The 19,296-nt window shown below is 57.0% G+C and overlaps 4 protein-coding genes and 1 non-coding gene across 9 annotated transcripts; 2 read left to right on the top strand and 3 right to left on the bottom strand.

The window, feature by feature from the left end:
- Positions 1-981: 981 nt before the first annotated feature.
- Positions 982-1,052, bottom strand: TRNAG-CCC (transfer RNA glycine (anticodon CCC)). The gene has a single exon. It is a non-coding gene; the product is annotated as a tRNA-Gly (tRNA).
- Positions 1,050-14,906, top strand: LOC141731946 (prenylcysteine oxidase 1-like). 4 transcript variants are annotated; one of them, XR_012583835.1, is made up of 7 exons: positions 1,050-1,245; positions 2,156-2,362; positions 2,956-3,130; positions 3,402-3,613; positions 4,229-4,381; positions 4,734-5,465; positions 13,597-14,906. XR_012583835.1 is itself a non-coding variant. In XM_074559268.1 (6 exons), the coding sequence occupies exons 1-6, from the start codon at positions 1,065-1,067 to the stop codon at positions 5,390-5,392; spliced, it is 1,587 nt and encodes a 528-aa protein (XP_074415369.1). In that variant the 5' UTR covers positions 1,050-1,064; the 3' UTR covers positions 5,393-5,880. The 4 variants fall into 4 exon arrangements, 1 of the variants encoding a protein (XP_074415369.1); XR_012583834.1 differs by having other exon boundaries at positions 4,734-5,506; positions 13,638-14,906; XR_012583836.1 differs by lacking the exon at positions 13,597-14,906 and adding an exon at positions 5,681-5,880 and having other exon boundaries at positions 4,734-5,570.
- Positions 6,743-8,874, bottom strand: SNRPG (small nuclear ribonucleoprotein polypeptide G). The gene is made up of 4 exons (XM_074559272.1): positions 8,741-8,874; positions 8,510-8,532; positions 7,941-8,065; positions 6,743-6,912 (listed from the first exon to the last, which is right to left on the bottom strand). The coding sequence occupies exons 1-4, from the start codon at positions 8,770-8,772 to the stop codon at positions 6,862-6,864; spliced, it is 231 nt and encodes a 76-aa protein (XP_074415373.1). The 5' UTR covers positions 8,773-8,874; the 3' UTR covers positions 6,743-6,861.
- On the bottom strand, positions 8,504-18,133 carry FAM136A (family with sequence similarity 136 member A). Of its 2 annotated transcripts, none has more exons than XM_074559271.1 (4): positions 17,974-18,133; positions 17,097-17,237; positions 16,345-16,600; positions 8,504-8,532 (listed from the first exon to the last, which is right to left on the bottom strand). In XM_074559271.1, exons 1-3 carry the CDS (start codon positions 18,058-18,060, stop codon positions 16,412-16,414), a joined length of 417 nt encoding a protein of 138 aa, XP_074415372.1. In that variant the 5' UTR covers positions 18,061-18,133; the 3' UTR covers positions 8,504-8,532; positions 16,345-16,411. The 2 variants fall into 2 exon arrangements, with proteins under 2 accessions (XP_074415372.1, XP_074415371.1); XM_074559270.1 differs by lacking the exon at positions 8,504-8,532 and adding an exon at positions 14,973-15,517.
- LOC141731947 (prenylcysteine oxidase 1-like) lies at positions 9,068-14,906 on the top strand. The gene is made up of 6 exons (XM_074559269.1): positions 9,068-9,541; positions 10,790-10,996; positions 11,552-11,726; positions 12,006-12,217; positions 12,369-12,521; positions 12,886-14,906. Exons 1-6 carry the CDS (start codon positions 9,451-9,453, stop codon positions 13,542-13,544), a joined length of 1,497 nt encoding a protein of 498 aa, XP_074415370.1. The 5' UTR covers positions 9,068-9,450; the 3' UTR covers positions 13,545-14,906.
- Positions 18,134-19,296: the final 1,163 nt, after the last annotated feature.

The raw sequence follows: 19,296 nt of genomic DNA, 5'->3' as shown, positions 1-19,296 counted from the left end.
AGGCGTTAAAAGTAAAAGGGGTGAGAAATGAAGGGATTTAAAAGGCGTTAAAAATAAAAGGGTGAGAAATGAAGGGCTTTAAAATAAAGGCCTTAAAAATAAAAGCGTTAAAAGCGCTTAAAAGCGGGGTGAAAAGGTGCTAGCGGACACAGGGAACGGGGGCATCAGACCAGAAGAATGGCAATAAAGGTGGGAAAATAAAGGTGTTGAAAAAAATTTAAAATTTAAAAAGTAAAAAGAAAATAATTAAAAGGAGTTAAAACCGCGTTGGAAAGGGGTATGCGCGTAAGGGACATGCGGGCACCAAGAATGGGGCCAGCAGGGCTGGGAAATAAAGGTATTAAAAGTAAAGGAGATAAAGGAGTTAAAATAGAAGTGTCTGAAAAGGAGGAGTTTAAAATTACAGGATTAAATATGAAAGAATTGAAAGTAAAGTCGTGGTGAAAAGGGACAGGTGGGCATCGGGAATGAGGCAATGAGGTGGGGAAATAAAGTTTATAAAATACAGGGACTAAAAGAAAGATTACTAAAATAAAGTAATTAAAATAAATTATAAACATTTAATAATTAGAGGAACTAAACATGAGGATTTAAAAAATAAAAAATCAAAGGAAAAGGGATTAAAAGCAGTGTGAAAAAGTTCATGCAGGGACCAGCAACAGAGGCCAGGGGCAGGAGAGAATAAAAAGAAGCAAGTTAGAATAAAGTAGCTGAAATAAAGGAGTTTAAAAGAAAAGGGTTTAAACGAAAATAATTTAAAACCGAGGCATTAAAATAAAATCATTAAAAGTAAAGAGATTTAAAAAAAGGGATTAAAAGCAGAGCGAAAAGGTACATGTGGGCACCGAGAAAGGGGCACCTTCTGCAAGGGCGGGAAAATGAAAATAAAGGAGTTAAATGAACATAATTAAAGGTAAAGGAAGTAAAAGACTGTACTTTGAAATTCAGATTAAAATAATTAAAAGGAACGTAAAAGATTTGTGCGCCGCCCGGGAATCGAACCCGGGTCGCAAGAATGGGAATCTTGCATGATACCACTACACCAGCGGCGCCGTTGGGTAGCGATGGCTCTCCGTGACCTTGATGATGCCGCTGTCCGCAGCCGGCCAGAGCTGTACTCTCAGCCCGCCCATCGCCCTCTGCCCTTCCCCGCCGCCATGCCGGGCCTCCGCCGGCTCCTGCAGCTCCTGCTCGGCGCTCTATGCCCGCTCGCCCTCAGCCTCCGACATGGACCCTCCAAGATCGGTGCGGACGGGGACACAGCGGGCTGAGGGGAGGCGGTTGTGTGAGGGACAGGAAATCTGGGAGGGATCTGTGAGGGGAAAGCTCAGGGGGCGCTCTTAAGGGGATCTGTCAGAGGCGCTGTGAGGGGGATCCCTTGAAGGCATTTGGAGGGGAAAACTGTGAGGGGATCTGTGAGGGTGCAGAGTGCCAGTGGGACCCTTTGAGGGGATCTGTGAGGAAGGAGTGAGACTTTATGGGACTTTGAGAGGATCTGAAATGAGAGGACATGAGGGGACCTATGTGGGTCAGGGAGTATGGGGGACGTGTTCCGTGAGGGATCTGAAGTGGGGGAATCCATGAGGGATCTGTGAGGGTCAGGAAGTTTGGGAGGGGGTCTGCGAGGAAGGTGCAATGGGGAGACCCCCTGAAGGTCAGTGGGGGCCTGTGAGGGGATCTTTGAGGGGCAGGGGATATGAGAGGGGTTCCCTTGAGGGGATTGGGGTGAGGAGGCCATGAGGGCTCTGTGAGGGGCTCCCTTGAGGGGATTGGGGTGAGGAGGCCTTGAGGGCTCTGTGAGGGGTTGCTGTGAGGGGATTGGGGTGAGGAGGCCATGAGGGCTCTGTGAGGGGTTGCTGTGAGGGGATTGGGGTGAGGAGGCCATGAGGGCTCTGTGAGGGGTTCCCTTGAGGGGATTGGGGTGAGGAGGCCATGAAGGCTCTTTGAGGGGTTCCTGTGAGGGGATTGGGGTGAGGAGGCCATGAGGGCTCTGTGAGGGGTTCCTGTGAGGGGATTGGGATGAGGAGGCCATGAGGGCTCTGTGAGGGGCTCCCTTGAGGGGATCTGTCGTGCACAGGCCCATGAGGGGTCTGTGAGGGGGTGTGTGAGTGGGGGTTCCTGGGGCTGTGAAGGTGACCGTGCCCCCTTCTCGCAGCCGTGGTGGGCGGCGGGATCGGCGGCTCGGCCGCCGCGTATTTCCTGCGGCAGAAGTTCGGCCGCAGCGTGCAGCTGCACGTGCTGGAGAAGGCAGCGCTGGGCGGCCGGCTGGACACGCTGGACGTGGAGGGGGCCAGCTACGAAGCAGGGGGGTCCGTGATCCACCCCCTCAACCTGCACATGAAGCATTTTGTCCAGGAGCTGGGTGAGCATGGACACCCCACCTTGGTGTTTCCCAGTCCCAAAATTGTGCCTTCATCCGAAACTGATCCCCCTGGGTGCTCTGGGTCCCACTCTGCTGGGGGACATCCCTCAAAAGAACAAGGCTTGGTAGCCCCTTATCCACCCCCAGTAGTCCCCCATATCCTTCCCCAATAGTTCCTGTTCTTTTGCCAATATTCCCCATATACTTCCCTAGTAATCACCTTTGTCCAATATCCCCCACTCACAGGACAATTTCTTTCCCAAATAGCCCACCATGACTTCCCCCATGCCCCCTGTGGTACCCCAGCCCCACTCCAGGCAAAGGAAACCCGCATCCCAGTGGGAATGGTTTCACCCCTGTCTACAGGTGACCCACTTATGGCATCATAAAGGTCCAAAAATCACCTCCAATCACTCCCTGGCCCGTGATCAAGGGCTAATTCCCCTTTCCACACTTTGGCACTCCAGTCACTCATGTGACACACTTTGGCACTCATGTCACAGCATGTAGCCAGCTTATTTCTAGGAAGTTATAACTGAGGTAGCATAGCTCTGCCTTTCCCAGAATTACCTTTTTCTGTCATTTTCCCAAAGGCCTCTCGGTCGCTACACCCCAGGGCAGCCTCGCAGGCATTTATAATGGGGAGGAATTTGTGTTTGAGGAGAGCAGCTGGTCCTTCATCAACCTCCTCAAGCTGCTGTGGCACTACGGCCTCAACCCCCTGCGCATGTCCATGTGGGTGGAGGACATCCTGGACAAGTTCATGAGGTGGGCTGGGGTCCTGAGGGGGAAAAAGTGGGAAAGGAACCTTAAGGACACCTCATTCCATGGGACACCTTGCTCTGTCCCTGGTGGCTCCAAGCTCCGTCCTTCCAGGGGTGGTGCAGCCGCTCCACCCTCCTAAAAATCCCCAATGTGGAACCTGAACCTGCCCCCTTGTGCCTCCTTGTCCTGCAGTCCCCCAGAGCCACCCCGTGGGCTCCCCATGGGTCCCAGGGCCAGAGCTGACTGCCAGGACCATCCCTGTGTGCACTGACAGGATCTACCGGTACCAGATGCACGACTACGCCTTCAGCAGCAACGAGCGCCTGCTGCACGCCCTGGGCGGCGACGACTTCGCGCGGCTGCTGAACCAGAGCATCGACGAGGCCATGCAGAAAGCAGGCTTCTCCCAGAAATTCATCAACCAGGTGGTGTGTCCGGCCATGAGGGTGAATTACGGCCAAGGGGTCACCATCCCTGGCTTTGTGGGTGAGTGTTTGAGGGAGCCTCCAGTCCTGGGCGTGGAGAATGGATTGGAAGAGAGCAGAGATGGTGCTGTGGGCAGCCTTGTCCTTGATGAGCTGGCAGCTGTACTAATTAGCAAAGAATGGAAGCAGCCTTGCCCTGGACTGGTCACCAGCCTGCCCAGTGAGGATGTGTGGTATAAAAGAGTGGGTTGGGCAGCGGTGAGGAAGAGGAAGAGAGGAGTCAGTGTTGCATGGTGCTGCCCATTTACAGAGAAAAGATGGAAGTTTACTGTAAAGGATAATAAAGGGCTGGTGCTGGTCACATCTTCAGCATCAGTCATTTCAGCCCACTGTCAATGGGGAAAGGTTTGGAAGTTTTATTGAAATATAATAAAAGGCTGATGCTAGCCACTATCTTGGCTGTCAGTCGATCACGTCCAGCAGCAATGGGGAAAGTCATCTGGGTCCAACAATTGGTGCCTCGTGAGGAGTGACAAAAGCTACAACACCCATCCTGGGTGTTGGGTTCCTGCTCCCTGGCTCCAAGCTCTGTGTCCCAAAGGGATGTTAATCCCCCCAGTTTTGCAGTTTGTTTTTCCAGTGTTTCCCTGCTCTGACAGAGGTGGTTTCCTTGCAGGTGCTGTGTCCCTCGCCGGGGTGCAGTCGGGCCTTTGGTCTGTGAAAGGGGGGAACAAACTCGTGTGCTCCGGCCTCATCTACTCCTCCAAGGCCGAGGTTATCCCAGGAACAGTCGTGTCCATAGAGCCAAAAACCAGACACCAGCGTGGTGGTGAGTGGGGCTGGAGTTCCCTTCAGTGGGGAGGGGATGGTGACACTGGAGAACTCGGCGCCTTTGGAGTGTCTAAGTGAAAATTCCTGCCTGGGAGGCTGGGGAGGGGTTGGGATGGGATTCCCAGAGGAGCTGTTGCCTGGAAGTGTCCAAGGTCAGACTGGATGGAGCTTGGAGCTGCCTGGGACAGTGGAAAGTGTCTCTGCCATGGAACTGGATGGGCTTCAGGATCCCTTCCAGCCCAACCCATTCCATGAAAACAGGGCTCCAAACCCAGCTGCACAATGGATGAACCCAAATGTTGGTGGCATTGTGGGATCACAGGTCAGGATAACCGAGCTGCTCTCCACAGGGGACGTGGTGAAGCTCTACGAGGTCACCTACAACACGTCCTCGGGGCTCACCGGGGACACCTACGACATTGTGGTCATCGCGGCGCCGCTGGGCCGCAAGATGGCCAACATCACCTTCCGCAACTTCGACCCTCCCATCCCGGAATTCCACAATCCATACCACCAGACCGTCACCACCCTGGTGCACGGGCGCTTGAACACCTCCTTCTTTGGCTACCAGGACCCACAGGCCTTTCCCTTTGGGGCCATTTTCACCACGGACAACCCCAAACTGTTCATCAACAGCCTGGGTGTGGTGTCTCCCGTGCTTGACACGGGCACGGGCGAGAAGCTGCCGCTGCCCTCGGCCGTCTGGAAGGTGTTTTCCAACGAGGAGCTCAGCAAGGAGCAGCTCAATCTGCTCTTCTCCTCCTACGACTCGGTGAAGGTGAAGCCGTGGCTGGCGTATCCCCAGTACAGCGCTCCCGAGAGCTTTCCCCCCATCGTGCTGCACGAGCAGCTCTACTACCTGAACGGGCTGGAGCGCGCCGCCAGCGCCATGGAGATGAGCGCCATCGCCGCCCGCAACGCCGCCCTGCTCGCCTTCCACCGCTGGCACGGCCACGGCGCCAGCGTCGACCAGGAGGACCTGCACGAGAGGCTCAAAACGGAGCTCTGACACGCCCCCGGGGCTTAATTAGCGCTAATGAACTTTGTGCTGCGCCCCTCCTAGGAGGTGTTCCGTAGGATCATGGGATTCCTACAGTTGGAAGGTCTTCGAGATCATCATGACCTTCAAGATCATCCAGATGCCATAATTAACTCCAATGAACTCCATACTTTGCTCCTCCAAGGAGGTGTTTCATAGGATCATGGGATCCTTATGATTGGAGGGTCTTAGATCATAATGACCTTCAAGGTGCCATAATTAACTCTAATGAACTCAGTGCTTCACCCCTCCTAGGAGGTGTTTCATAGGATCATGGGATCCTTAAGATTGGAAGATCTTCAAGATCATCATGACCTCCAAGAACATCAAGACCATCAAGATCCCATAATTAACACTAATGAACTCCATACTTTGCTCCTCCAAGGAGGTGTTTCATAGGATCATGGGATCCTTAAGACTGGAAGATCTTCAAGATCATCATGACCTCCAAGAACATCGAGACCTTGAAGACCATCAAGACGTTCAAGACCATCAAGATCCCATAATTAACACTAATGAACTCCATACTTTGCTCCTCCAAGGCGGTGTTTCATAGGATCATGGGATCCTTAAGACTGGAAGATCTTCAAGAACATCAAGACCTTCAAGATCTTCAAAAAACGTCAAGACCTTCAAGATGCTGTAATAAACTCTAATGAACTCCATACTTTGCTCCTCCAAGGAGGAGTTTCATAGGATCAGGGGATCCTTAAGGTTGGATGAGTTTCAAGAAGATCAAGACCTTCAGGATCATCAAAACCTTCAAGACCTTCTAGATCCTCAAGACCCTCAAGTCCAACCATCAACCCAACTGTGTTCACCGTTAACTTGATTTTCTCAAGTGCTGCGTCCATGTGTTTTTTGGAAACTTTCAGGGATTCTGACTCTGCCACAGCCTAGGCTGGACAAGCCTTCCTTCCACGACAAAATTCCTCTCAATATCTCATCTGGATGTCCCCCAGTGCCACCTGGAGGCTGTGTGGCCAGCTCTGGAGGGAACAGGGGCAGTGAAGCGTTCCCAAGGAAGCTGGGACAACTTTTCCTGCCAAAGAAAAATTCCTCAGGGAGAAGATGGGCTGCTGGGAGCTGCCAAAATGGGTGGGAAAGAGGAAAAACCACCAGTATCCATTGCTGTGTTCAGATATGAAGGAGTTAATAAAGAATTGTTAAGTGTCCCCATGTTTTGAAAGAGAAAACCACCAAAAATAGCACAAATTTAACACCCACTCCCATAAATGAAAAGGTTTTCCATAAGTTCTCCCAGGGCTGGGAGCAGAATTAACACCCAGCTACCAAAAATTGATGTGAGAAAGGCTTGAGTTAGGTCAACCATTACAAAATTGATTTAATAACAAAACCAAACTAATTGTTCACGGCTGGGTGGCATCATGGATGAGGGAATGGAAGTGGTGGGTGGGGATTTGGGGTTTTCCAGGGGTTTATACCCGTTCCAAAGCTTCCAGCATGATGATGCTGTTCCCTCGGATCACCTGCAACGGGGAAGGTGAGAGCTGTTACCTTGGATTGAAGGTAATGGCTTGTTTCAGTTTGGTTCCCCAAAAATCCCTGAAAATTTGGCTGCAATTCTCCCACAAGGATGAAACCGGGTGGATTTCCCATTCCTGTTCCTCACCAAACCTCCTGTTCATTCCACACACGGTTCCACCAGTGCTCCCAGTGCCCTCAGCACCCCAATCCCAGTACACCCAGTACTCCCAGTGCCCTCAGCACCCCAATCCCAGTGCCCTCAGCACCCCAATCCCAGTATACCCAGTGCTCCCAGTGCCCTCAGCACCCCAATCCCAGTGCTCCCAGTGCCCTCAGCACCCGAATCCCAGTACACCCAGTGCTCCCAGTGCTCTCAGCACCCCAATCCCAGTACACCCAGTGCCCTCAGCACCCCAATCCCAGTACACCCAGTGCCCTCAGCACCTCGATCCCAGTGCCCTCAGCACCCCAATCCCAGTACACCCAGTATTCCCAGTGCCCTCAGCACCCCAATCCCAGTGCTCCCAGTGCTCTCAGCACCCCAGTCCCAGTGCCCTCAGCACCCCAATCCCAGTGCTCCCAGTGCCCTCAGCACCCCAATCCCAGTACACCCAGTACTCCCAGTGCTCTCAGCACCCCAATCCCAGTGCTCCCAGTGCCCTCAGCACCCCAATCCCAGTACACCCAGTACTCCCAGTGCCCTCAGCACCCCACTCCCAGTACTCCCAGTGCCCTCAGCACCCCAATCCCAGTGCTCCCAGTGCCCTCAGCACCCCAATCCCAGTACACCCAGTGCCCTCAGCACCCCAATCCAAGTGCTCCCAGTGCCCTCAGCACCCCACTCCCAGTACTCCCAGTGCTCCCAGTACTCCCAGTGCCCTCAGCACCCCAATCCCAGTACACCCAGTACTCCCAGTGCCCTCAGAACCCCAATCCCAGTGCTCCCAGTGCCCTCAGCGCCCCAATCCCAGTGCTCCCAGTGCTCCCAGTGCCCTCAGCACCCCGATCCCAGTGCCCCCAGTGCCCTCACCACCATGCCGATGTTGTTCTGCTGCCCGCCCGCCGCCATCTCCACGCACTCGTCGATCACCAGGTTCATGAAGGGGTCGAAGCCCCGCAGGATGCCCTGCACGTGCCGGCCGCCGTTCAGCTTCACTGCGGGAACGCAGGGGTTAAAGGGGGAACAGTTCCCAAAACGGGACCGTTTGCCCCCAAATCTGCAGCTTGGAATGAGCGGGACCCGCAGGGGATTAATGGGAAGGAAGGATTGAGCACAACCCATAATGAGATAAGGGGAAAAGAATGAATTTTCAACTCATCTTATAGTTAAATTAATGAATTACGGCTTAATGGATGAATTAGAATTTTAATTAATGAGCTGCAAGGTTTGAAATCCATCAGGGATGTTGCAGGGGGCAGACCCGAGTGCCAGCCCCAGCAGCCGGGACCCCCTCCCTGGGCCCTGTGAGGGGTGGGCGGGGGTCCCCAAAACCGGGCACTGCTGGGGGGTGGGCGGGGGTCCCCAGGCACCGTGAGGGGATCGGGGCAGGCGGGGGTCCCGGGGCAGAGGATCGGGGTGGGATCAGTTCCACAACTCACACGACAGCTTCTTGTCCATGAACCTGCAACGAGAAGGCAGCGGGTGAGCACCGGCGGGTGGGGACGGGGCGGGAGCCCCCGCCATTATCCCCTCACGAATCGCCCCCCTCCCGCCGCCATTGCTGCGGAGCACCGGCCAACGGCGGAACACGCCGTTCCGGTGCCCGATTCCTCCACACTGTTCCCGCCTCCCCTCGCCCCCCGGTGCAGCCCCGGCCCCTACGGACGCACTTTTTCAGCTCGGGCGGGTGCGCTTTGCTCATGGCGCCCGCAGCCCCCGGCCCGTCTCTGCCGCGCTGCCGCGCTCTGACGTCACCGCGTCGTGCGTCTCTCCGCGCCAGCCAATGGCGGGGCTCGGGACGCTACCGCACTCACCCGAGTAGCGGCGCATCCCGGGGAAGGCAGAGGGGCGCAAAGGGGGGGAAGCAGGGGGCGGTGAGGGGAGTGCGCGGCTACACGAGGAGGTACGGCGGCATGGCCCGCACGGCGTGCGGCGCGTGTGCGCGCATGTTTTGTGTGAGTCTGCCTTTGTACATGTGTGTCCACATGTGCACACGTGTGTGTGTGAAATGTTCACATGTGCGCAGGGTCTTGGGCATTTCATCCTCCATGGCGGCGGCGCCGCCCTCTTCGGCTGTTGCCCTCCGCCGGTGCTGCCGCCTGAGCCCCGGGCAGCCCGAGCGACGCCGGCTCCTCGCAAAATGGCGGCGGGCGGGCGGGCTGAGGGGCCGGGGGACCGGGAAAATTAAAGCAATGGACTTAAACTGAATTACTTAAAAGTAAATGAAGTAAAAGAAAGGACTTTGGAACTCAGGGTAACAGGACGCATTTCGTAATTCTGGATAACAATTCAGAGGGACACAAAAGGTCCGTGCGCCCCCGGGAATTGAACCCGGGTCCCGCTACGGTCCGCCCATCGCCCTCTGCCCTTCCCCGCCGCCATGCTGGGCCTCGGCCGCTTTTTGCTGCTGCTGCTGCTCGCCGGGTTCTGCCCGCCCGCCATCAGCCTCCGCCATGGGCCCTCCAAGATCGGTGCGAACGGGGATAGAGCGGGCCATGGCCGCGGGATCAGGGGAGGCCGTTGTGTGACGGAGGGCGGCTGTCAGGGACGGGGAACTCGGGGAGGGATCCGTGAGGGAGAAGCTCAGGGGAGACCTCTTAAGGAGATCTGTCAGATCTGTCACAGGCGCGGTGAGGGGGTGTCCCTTGAAGGGATGAGGGGATCTGGGAGGAGCAGGGGGTGCCCCTGGGATCCCTTGAGGGGATCCGTGAGGATAAGGGAGAATTCCTTGAGGGACATTGAAGGGATCGGTCATGGGAGGCCCCTGAGGGGACCTATGTGGGTCAGGGAGTATGGGGGGTGTCCCATGAGGAATCTGAAGTGGGGGGAACAGTGAGGGATCTGTGGGGGTCAGGGGAAGGTGAGCAGTGAGGGATCTGTGAGAAAGGTGCAATGGGGGACCCATCAAGGTCCTTGAAGGTCAAGGGGGGCCTGTGAGGGGACCTTCAAGGGGCAGGGGATATGGAGGGGGCTCCTTCGAGGGGATTGGGGTGGTGAGGCCATGAGGAGTGTGTGAGAGAATTCCCCAGAGGGGATCTGTGGTGCAGGGATCCGTGAGGGATCTTTAAGGGGGCTCCCTTGAGGGAATAAGGGTGGTGGGTCCTTGAGGGGTCTGTGAGGGGTTCCTGTGAGGGGATTGGGGTGAGGAGGCCATGAGGGCTCTTTGAGGGGTTCCTGTGAGGGGATTGGGGTGAGGAGGCCATGAGGGCTCTGTGAGGGGTTCCTGTGAGGGGATTGGGGTGAGGAGGCCATGAGGGCTCTGTGAGGGGCTCCCTTGAGGGGATTGGGGTGAGGAGGCCATGAGGGCTCTGTGAGGGGCTCCCTTGAGGGGATTGGGGTGAGGAGGCCATGAGGGCTCTGTGAGGGGCTCCCTTGAGGGGATTGGGGTGAGGAGGCCATGAGGGCTCTGTGAGGGGCTCCCTTGAGGGGATTGGGGTGAGGAGGCCATGAGGGCTCTGTGAGGGGCTCCCTTGAGGGGATTGGGGTGAGGAGGCCATGAGGGCTCTGTGAGGGGCTCCCTTGAGGGGATTGGGGTGAGGAGGCCATGAGGGCTCTGTGAGGGGTTCCTGTGAGGGGATTGGGGTGAGGAGGCCATGAGGGCTCTGTGAGGGGCTCCCTTGAGGGGATCTGTCGTGCACAGGCCCATGATGGGTCTGTGAGGGGGGTGTGTGAGTGGGGGTTCCTGGGGCTCTGAAGGTGACCGTGCCCCCTTCTCACAGCCGTGGTGGGCGGCGGGATCGGCGGCTCGGCCGCCGCGTATTTCCTGCGGCAGAAGTTCGGCCGCAGCGTGCAGCTGCACGTGCTGGAGAAGGCAGCGCTGGGCGGCCGGCTGGACACACTGGACGTGGAGGGGGCCAGCTACGAGGCAGGGGGGTCCGTGATCCACCCCCTCAACCTGCACATGAAGCATTTTGTCCAGGAGCTGGGTGAGCATGGACACCCCACCTTGGTGTTTCCCAGTCCCAGAACTGTGCCTTGATCAGAAACTGATCCCCCTGGGTGCTCTGGGTCCCGCTCTGCTGGGGGACATCCCTCAAAAGAACAAGGCTTGGTAGCCCCTTATCCACCCCCAGTAGTCCCCCATATCCTTCCCCAATAGTTCCTGTTCTTTTGCCAATATTCCCCCATGTACTTCCCTAGTAATCACCTTTGTCCAATATCCCCCACTCACAGGCCACTTTCCTTCCCAAATAGCCCACCATGCCCCCTGTGGTACCCCAGCCCCACTCCAGGCAAAGGAAACCCGCATCCCAGTGGGAATGGTTTCACCTCTGTCCACAAGTGACCCCCTTATGGCATCATAAAGGTCCAAAAATCACCTCCAATCACTCCCTGGCTAATTCCCCTTTCCACACTTTGGCACTCCAATCTTCAATCACTCATTCTTATCAGCACAAAGCCAGGTTATCTGAGGAAGTTATAACTCACGTGGAATAGCTCTGCATTTGCCTAAATTACCTTTTTCTGTCATTTTCCCAAAGGCCTTTCGGCCAACACACTCCAGGGCAGCCCCTCAGGCGTTTACAACGGGGAGGAATTTGTGTTTGAGGAGAGCAGCTGGTCCTTCATCAACCGCCCCAAGCTGCTGTGGCACTATGGCCTCAACCCCCTGCGCATGTCCATGTGGGTGGAGGACATCCTGGACAAGTTCATGAGGTGGGCTGGGGTCCTGAGGAGGAAAAAGTGGGAAGGGAACCTTAAGGACACCTCATGCCATGGGACACCTTGCTCTGTCCCTGGTGGCTCCAAGCTCTGTCCTTGGGCACTTCCAGGGGTGGTGCAGCCGCTCCACCCTCCTAAAAATCCCCAATGTGGAACCTGAAGCTGCCCCCTTGTGCCTCCTTGTCCTGCAGTCCCCCAGAGCCACCCCGTGGGCTCCCCGCGGGTCCCAGGGCCAGAGCTGACTGCCGGGACCATCCCTGTGTGCACTGACAGGATCTACCGGTACCAGATGCACGACTACGCCTTCAGCAGCAACGAGCGCCTGCTGCACGCCCTGGGCGGCGACGACTTCGCGCGGCTGCTGAACCAGAGCATCGACGAGGCCATGCAGAAAGCAGGCTTCTCCCAGAAATTCATCAACCAGGTGGTGTGTCCGGTCATGAGGTATGCTTATGGCCAAGGGGTCACCGTCAATGGCTTTGTAGGTGAGTGTGTGGAGGAGCCTCCTGTCCTGGGTGTTGGGTTCCTGCTCCCTGGGCTCCCAGCTCTGTGTCCCAAATGGATGTTAACCCCCCCTGATTTTGCAGTTTGTTTTTCCAGTGTTTCCCTGCTCTGACAGAGGTGGTTTCCTTGCAGGTGCTCTCCTTGCAGGCTGGTTGGAGTCAGGCCTTTGGTCTGTGAAAGGGGGGAACAAACTCGTGTGCTCCGGCCTCATCTACTCCTCCAAGGCCGAGGTTATCCCAGGAACAGTCGTGTCCATAGAGCCAAAAACCAGACACCAGCGTGGTGGTGAGTGGGGCTGGAGTTCCCTTCAGTGGGGAGGGCATGGTGGCACTGGAGAACTCGGCGCCTTTGGAGTGTCTAAGTGAAAATTCCTGCCTGGGAGGCTGGGGAGGGGCTGGGATGGGATTCCCAGAGGAGCTGTGGCTGCTCCTGCATCCCTAGAAGTGTCCAAGGTCAGACTGGGTGGGCTTAGAGCTAGCTGGGATAGAGGAAAGTGTCTCTGCCATGGAACTGGCTGGGCTTCAGGATCCCTTCCAGCCCAACCCATTCCATGAAAACAGGGCTCCAAACCCAGCTGCACAATGGATGAACCCAAATGTTGGTGGCATTGTGGGATCACAGGTCAGGATAACCGAGCTGCTCTCCACAGGGGACGTGGTGAAGCTCTACGAGGTCACCTACAACACGTCCTCGGGGCTCACCGGGGACACCTACGACATCGTGGTCATCGCGGCGCCGCTGGGCCGCAAGATGGCCAACATCACCTTCCGCAACTTCGACCCTCCCATCCCGGAATTCCACAGTCCCTACCAGCAGATCTTCACCACCCTGGTGCACGGGCGCTTGAACACCTCCTTCTTTGGCTACCAGGACCCCCAGGATTTTCATCTTGGAGCTGTTTTCACCACGGACAACCCCAAACTGTTCTTTAACAGCGTGAACCTGGAGCCCCCCGTGGGTGACACGGGCACGGGCGAGAAGCTGCCGCTGCCCTCGGCCGTCTGGAAGGTGTTTTCCAACGAGGAGCTCAGCAAGGAGCAGCTCAATCTGCTCTTCTCCTCCTATGACTCGGTGAAGGTGAAGCCGTGGCTGGCGTATCCCCAGTACAGCGCTCCCGAGAGCTTTCCCCCCATCGTGCTGCACGAGCAGCTCTACTACCTGAACGGGCTGGAGCGCGCCGCCAGCGCCATGGAGATGAGCGCCATCGCCGCCCGCAACGCCGCCCTGCTCGCCTTCCACCGCTGGCACGGCCACGGCGCCAGCGTCGACCAGGAGGACCTGCACGAGAGGCTCAAAACGGAGCTCTGACACGCCCCCGGGGCTTAATTAGCGCTAATGAACTCCGTACTCCATAGGATCACAGGATTCCTACAGTTGGAAGGTCTTCGAGATCATCATGACCTTCAACATCTTCACGAACATCAAGACCTTCAAGAGGCTGTAATAAACTCTAATGAACTCCATACTTCACCCCTCCAAGGAGGTGTTTCATAGGATCATGGGATCTTTAAGACTGGAAGATCTTCAAGATCATCATGACCTCCAAGAACATCAAGACCTTCAAGACCATCAAGATCCCATAATTAACTCTAATGAACTCCATACTTTGCCCCTCCAAGGAGGTGTTTCACAGGATCATGGGATCCTTAAGATTGGAAGATCTTCAAGATCATCATGACCTCCAAGAACATCAAGACCTTCAAGACCATCAAGATGCCATAATTAACACTAATGAACTCAGTGCTTCACCCCTCCTAGGAGGTGTTTCATAGGATCATGGGATCCTTAAGGTTGGACGAGTTTCAAGACCTTCAAAACCATCAAGAACATCAAAACCTTCAAGACCTTCAGGATCACCAAGATCTTCAAGATCTCCAAGAATGATCAAAACTTTCAAGGCCATTAGGATCTTCAAGACCCTCAAGAACATCAAAACCTTCAAGACCTTCAGAATCACCAAGATCTTCAAGATCTCCAAGAATGATCAAAACTTTCAAGGCCATTAGGATCTTCAAGACCCTCAAGAACATCAAAACCTTCAAGATCATCAAGATTCTCAAAAGTTGTTAGGACCTTCAAGTCCAACCATCAACCCAACCACGTTGACCATTAACAGTCTCCTCAAGTGCCGTGTCCGTGCGTTGTTTGGACACTTCCAAGGGCTGATGACTCTGCCACAGCCTAGGCTGGACAAGCCTTCCTTCCATGACAAAATTCTTCCCAATATCTCATCTTGACATCTCCTGGTGCCACCTGGAAGCTGTTTGGCCAGCTCAGGAGGGAACAGGAGCAGTGAAGCGTTCCCAAGTCAGCCGGGACATTTTCCTCACACAAACTCCTCAAAGACATTGATTTATCCTTGTTGTGATTAGGGAATTCATGAAAAATACCATATTGACCCCAAAAGTGCTCTTCAGCTGGGAATATCAACTCCCTGGCTCTGCCCCAACTTTTCCTGCCAATGAATTTTTCCTCAGAGTGGAAACTGGGGGGAATGGGGTGGTGGGAGCTGCCAAAATGGGTGGGAAAGAGGAAGAACCACCAATATCCATCACTGTGTTCAGGTATGGAGCGAATAAAGAATTTAACAATGTCCATGTTTTGAAGGAGAATACCACCAAAAATAGCACAAATTTAACATTCACGTGAATAAATTAAAGTTTTCCTTGAGTTTTCCCAGGGTTGGGAGTGGAATTAACACCCAGCTGCCAAAAATTGATGTGAGAAAGGCTTGAGTTAGGTCAACCATTACAAAACTGATTTAATAACAAAACCAAAATAATTGTACACTCAGGAGCAGAATCATGGACAACGGAATGGAACTGGTGGTGGGGAATTTGAGGTTTTTCCAGGGGTTTATACTCGTTCCAAAGCTGCCAGCGTGATGATGCTGTTCCCTCGGATCACCTGGAGGGGGGGAGCTGAGAAGCACCCAAAGCTCTGAATTCCCATTCCTGTCCTTTACCAAAATTCCTGTCCTTTACCAAAATTCCCCCTCATTCCGCACACACGGCTCCACCAGTGCTCCCAGTGCCCTCAGCACCCTGTTCCCAGTGCCCTCAGCACCCTGCCCATGTTGTTCTGTTGCCCGCCGCCATCTCCACGCACTCGTCGATGACCGTGAGGGTCCCCGGGCACCGTGAGGGGATCAGGGCGGGGGTTCCCGGGCACTGTGAGGGGATCAGAGCGGGGGTCCCCGGGCACCGTGAGGGGATCGGGGGTCCCGGGGCAGAGGATCGGGGTGGGATCAGTTCCACAACTCACACTTCTTGTCCATGAACCTGCAACGAGAAGGCAGCGGGTGAGCACCGGCGGGTGGGGACGGGGCGGGAGCCCCCCGCCATTATCCCCTCACGAATCGCCCCCCTCCCGCCGCCATTGTAGCGGAGCACCGGCCAGCGGCGGTGCACGCCGGGACACCGGCCAGCGGCGGTGCACACCGTTCCGGTGCCCGATGCCCGCTTTCCCCCACACCGTGCCCGGCTCCCCTCGCTCCCCGGCCCCTCCGGACGCACTTTTTCAGCTCGGGCGGGTGCGCTTTGCTCATGGCGCCCGCAGCCCCCGGCCCGTCCCTGCCGTGCAGCCAATGGCGGCCCCCGGGGCGCTACCGCATTCACCCGAGTAGCGGCGCAGCCAGGGGAAGGCAGCGGGGCGGGAAAGGAGCGAAGCAGGGGGCGGTGAGGGGAGTGCGCGGCTACACGGGGATGTACGGCAGCATGGCCCCCACCGTGCGCGGTGCGAACGGGCACGCGGTGTGCGCGTGTCCAGGTGCGCACACCTGTACCAGTGTGTGTGTGTGCACAGGGTCACACGTGTGTGTGCGTGCCACTGTTCCCAAGCATCACCCCCCAATACCTCCCCTTACCTGCAGTGTCCCCTCAGCACCCACCCAATCACCCCCAGTTCCCCCAGTTCCCCCCATCACCCTCTATTGCCCACCCCAGTGCCCCCCAGTTCCCCCTATTCTCCCCCATCACCCCAGTCGCCCCCATCACCCCCAGTCCCCACTGTTCTCCCCCATCACCCCCAGTGCCCCCCCAGTTCCCCCAGGGCCTCCTATTCTCCCCCATCACCCCCAGCAGCACCCGCGGTTGTTGGGAGGTGCCACCTTAGCCTTTAATGAGTGTGTGCTGCTGTGGGGGTGTCCCCGGGGTGTCCCGGGGGTGTCCCCGCTGTCACTGCTGGATGCTGGCCAGCCCGTCCCGCATCTTCTTGGCCATGGCGGGCACAAGGCGCAGGTGCTGCTCCCCGCAGGTGGCCAGGCAGGCGTCCAGCTGGCCCCGCACGCGCGGCTCCGAGCCCCCCGAGTCCAGGGCGTCCTTGGCCTGGTCCGAGCACTGCAGCGAGCAGCGGCTCAGCCGGTCCTGGGGACAGCATGGTCACTGGGGGGGCAGCGGGGACACTGAGGGGACTGGGGGGTCAGCACAGGACAGGGAAGTCAGGGGATGGACTGGGTGTAGGGGGCACAGGGAATGCATTGGGGGTGCAGGGATTGGGGGCTCACGTCCTGCCCAGGGTCCCAGTGCTATCCCAGGGCTCCCAGTGCTGTCCCAGGGGTCCCGGTGCTGTCCCCAGCGATTCCAGGGGGTCCCAGTGCTGTCCCCAGGGGTTCCAGCACTATCTCAGTGCTATCCCAATGCTGTCCTGGTGCTGTCCCAGGGGGTCCCATTACTGTCCCAGGGCTCCCAGTGCTGTCCCCAGGGGTCCCATTACTGTCCCAGGGCTCCCAGTGCTGTCCCCAGGGGTCCCAGTGCTATCTCAGTGCTATCCCGGTGCTGTCCCAGGGGTCCCATTGCTGTCCCCAGGGGTCTCGGGGGGGTCCTGGTGCTGTCCCCAGGGATCCCAGTGCCCCCTCCTCACCTGGAAGTGCTCGAGCTCAGCGGTGACGATGGCCTGGGCGCGGGCCAGGGGCGCGTGGCAGCGCTCGATGCAGCGCTGCACCTCCTGCATGGAGGCGGCGGCGTCCTCGCAGCACCGAGCGCTGCAGCGGAACATGGCGCCCTGGGGACACGGGGGGGACAAGGGGTTAGCGGGGGGTACCCTGGGGACATGGGGTAATGGGGAGCAACAGGGGACATGGGGTACCCTGGGGAAACGGGGGCAGAGGTTAACGGGGGACACGGGGGACAAGGGGTTAACAGGATCTGTTGGGGGGCACAGGAGATGAGCTTGGGGGGCACAGGGCATGGAGGGCACAGAGTATCTTGGGGACACAGGGAATGTATGAGGGGTACAGGAGATGTACTGGGGGCCACAGAATGTATTTAGGGGGCAGGGGGTGTGTTGGGGGGCACAGGGGATGTGTGAGGGGTATCGGAGATGAACTGTGGGGGGCACAGGGTGCATTTACAGGGCACAAGGGGATGAACTGGGGGTGCACAGGGTGTGTTTGGGGGCACCGGGGATGCACTTGCAGGACACAGGGTGTGTTGGGGGGCACAGGGAATGTGTGAGGGGTACAGGACATGTACTGGGGGGGGTACAGGGTGTGGAAGGCACAGGGTGTGTGGGGGGCATAGGGTGTGTTTAAGGGCCACAAGGTGTGTTGGGAGACACAGGAGATGCACTTGGCGGGCACAGAGGGTGTATGCGGGGGTCACAGTGAATTGGGGGGGAGTCTCAGGGTGTGTATGGGGGCCGGTCATGGCGCTGCCCAGGGCACCCACGTGTGTGTGTGTGTGTGTGCCCCGGACCCCTCCCTGCCTTTCCCCCCCGTGTTCCCGAGTGTCCCCGGTACCTGCATGCCGCGGATCTGCTCCCGCTCCAGCCCCTGCACCGCGCTCTCCACCGCGGCCTGCACCCGGCCCTGCGCCGCCTCCGCCATGGGCCCGCTCTAAACCTTAAACCCGCCCTAAACCCGCCCCGATCCGCCCTAAACCCAGCCCTGCACCGCCTCCACCATGGGCCCGCCCTAAACCTGCCCTCAAACCCGCCCCGATCCGCCCTAAACCTGCTCTAAATCCGCCCTAAAACTCGCCCCGAACCGCGGCCTGCACCCGGCCCTGCGCTAGACCCGCCCTAAACCCGCCCCGATCCGCCCTGAACCCGGCCCTGCACGGCCTCCACCGTGGGCCCGCCCTAAACCCGCCCCGATCCGCCCTAAACCCGCCCCGAACCACCCTAAAACCAGCCCTAAACCACCTCTAAATCCGCTTTAGAACTCGCCCCGAACCGCGGCCTGCACCCGGCCCTGCGCTAGATCCGCCCCAAACCCACCGCGATCCGCCCCAAACCTGAGGGGAACAGCCCCAAAACCCACGGGAACGGCCCCAAATCTGAGGGGAACCGCCCCAAACCCGCCCCGATCGGCCCTAAACCCGCCCTAAAATCCGAACCTGAGGGGAACAGCCCCAAAACCAACGGGAATCGCCCCAAAACCCGCCCCAAACGTGAAGGGGATCGCCCCAAATTTGTCCGGAACCGCCCCAAAATCAACGGGAACCGCCCCAAAAGCGCCCTGAATCACCCCAAAACCCTCTGGGAAACCGAAAAGCCCCAAATCGCCCCAAACCTGAGGGAAATTGTCCCAAACAGCCCCAAACCTGCTGAGAATCGTCCCAAACCTGCCCCAAAACCGTGGAGAATCCCCCCCCCAAAAAAAATTGCAGGGAATCGTCCCAAAATTGCTGAGAATCACCCCAAAAGTGACCCAAAACTGCAGAGAATCCCCCTAAAACTGCCAGGAATTGTCCCAAAACCTCCAGGACCAGCCCCAAACTGATGGGAATTGCCCCAAATCTGCCCCAGAATGGGGCCAAAACTGGGGCATCAGGGCTTGAAAATTTGGGATGAAAATTTGGGAATTTGGGGCTGATCCTAAAACTGTTCTTCAAAATTTGGGATAAAATTATGGGAAAATGGGTCTGAGTTCGATATCGGAGCATTGGGCTTGAAAATTTGGGAGGCAAATTTTGGAATTTGGGGCTCAGCCACCCCTGGGAATGTCCCCCCACTCCCAGCTGTGGGATTCAGCATCTCCTTCCCAAATATCCCCCCCCAAAAAACCCCAAACCACAAATTTTCTGTAAAAAAAAAATTGTTTTTACATCCAAACAGCTAA

The sequence above is a fragment of the Zonotrichia albicollis genome, chromosome 26 (genome assembly GCF_047830755.1).
Source record: "Zonotrichia albicollis isolate bZonAlb1 chromosome 26, bZonAlb1.hap1, whole genome shotgun sequence".
Lineage (NCBI taxonomy): Eukaryota > Metazoa > Chordata > Aves > Passeriformes > Passerellidae > Zonotrichia > Zonotrichia albicollis.
This window is presented reverse-complemented; position numbering and strand designations above follow the sequence as displayed.

What these genes read in the sequence shown, in the direction of transcription:
- LOC141731946 (XM_074559268.1), top strand. Translation starts at nt 1,065, where the DNA reads ATGGCTCTCCGTGACCTTGATGATGCCGCTGTCCGCAGCCGGCCAGAG. An exon ending in ACATGGACCCTCCAAGATCG is followed by an intron (nt 1,246 to 2,155) that starts GTGCGGACGGGG and finishes CCCTTCTCGCAG; the next exon opens with CCGTGGTGGGCGGCGGGATC. An exon ending in GCATTTTGTCCAGGAGCTGG is followed by an intron (nt 2,363 to 2,955) that starts GTGAGCATGGAC and finishes ATTTTCCCAAAG; the next exon opens with GCCTCTCGGTCGCTACACCC.
- SNRPG (XM_074559272.1), bottom strand. Translation starts at nt 8,772, where the DNA reads ATGAGCAAAGCGCACCCGCCCGAGCTGAAAAA. An exon ending in CACCCGCCCGAGCTGAAAAA is followed by an intron (nt 8,533 to 8,740) that starts GTGCGTCCGTAG and finishes TTCTCGTTGCAG; the next exon opens with GTTCATGGACAAGAAGCTGT. An exon ending in CATGGACAAGAAGCTGTCGT is followed by an intron (nt 8,066 to 8,509) that starts GTGAGTTGTGGA and finishes GCGTTCCCGCAG; the next exon opens with TGAAGCTGAACGGCGGCCGG.
- LOC141731947 (XM_074559269.1), top strand. Translation starts at nt 9,451, where the DNA reads ATGCTGGGCCTCGGCCGCTTTTTGCTGCTGCTGCTGCTCGCCGGGTTC. An exon ending in GCATTTTGTCCAGGAGCTGG is followed by an intron (nt 10,997 to 11,551) that starts GTGAGCATGGAC and finishes ATTTTCCCAAAG; the next exon opens with GCCTTTCGGCCAACACACTC. An exon ending in CACCGTCAATGGCTTTGTAG is followed by an intron (nt 12,218 to 12,368) that starts GTGAGTGTGTGG and finishes GTTTCCTTGCAG; the next exon opens with GTGCTCTCCTTGCAGGCTGG.
- FAM136A (XM_074559271.1), bottom strand. Translation starts at nt 18,060, where the DNA reads ATGGCGGAGGCGGCGCAGGGCCGGGTGCAGGCCGCGGTGGAGAGCGCG. An exon ending in AGCAGATCCGCGGCATGCAG is followed by an intron (nt 17,238 to 17,973) that starts GTACCGGGGACA and finishes CCGTGTCCCCAG; the next exon opens with GGCGCCATGTTCCGCTGCAG. An exon ending in CTGAGCTCGAGCACTTCCAG is followed by an intron (nt 16,601 to 17,096) that starts GTGAGGAGGGGG and finishes TGCTGTCCCCAG; the next exon opens with GACCGGCTGAGCCGCTGCTC.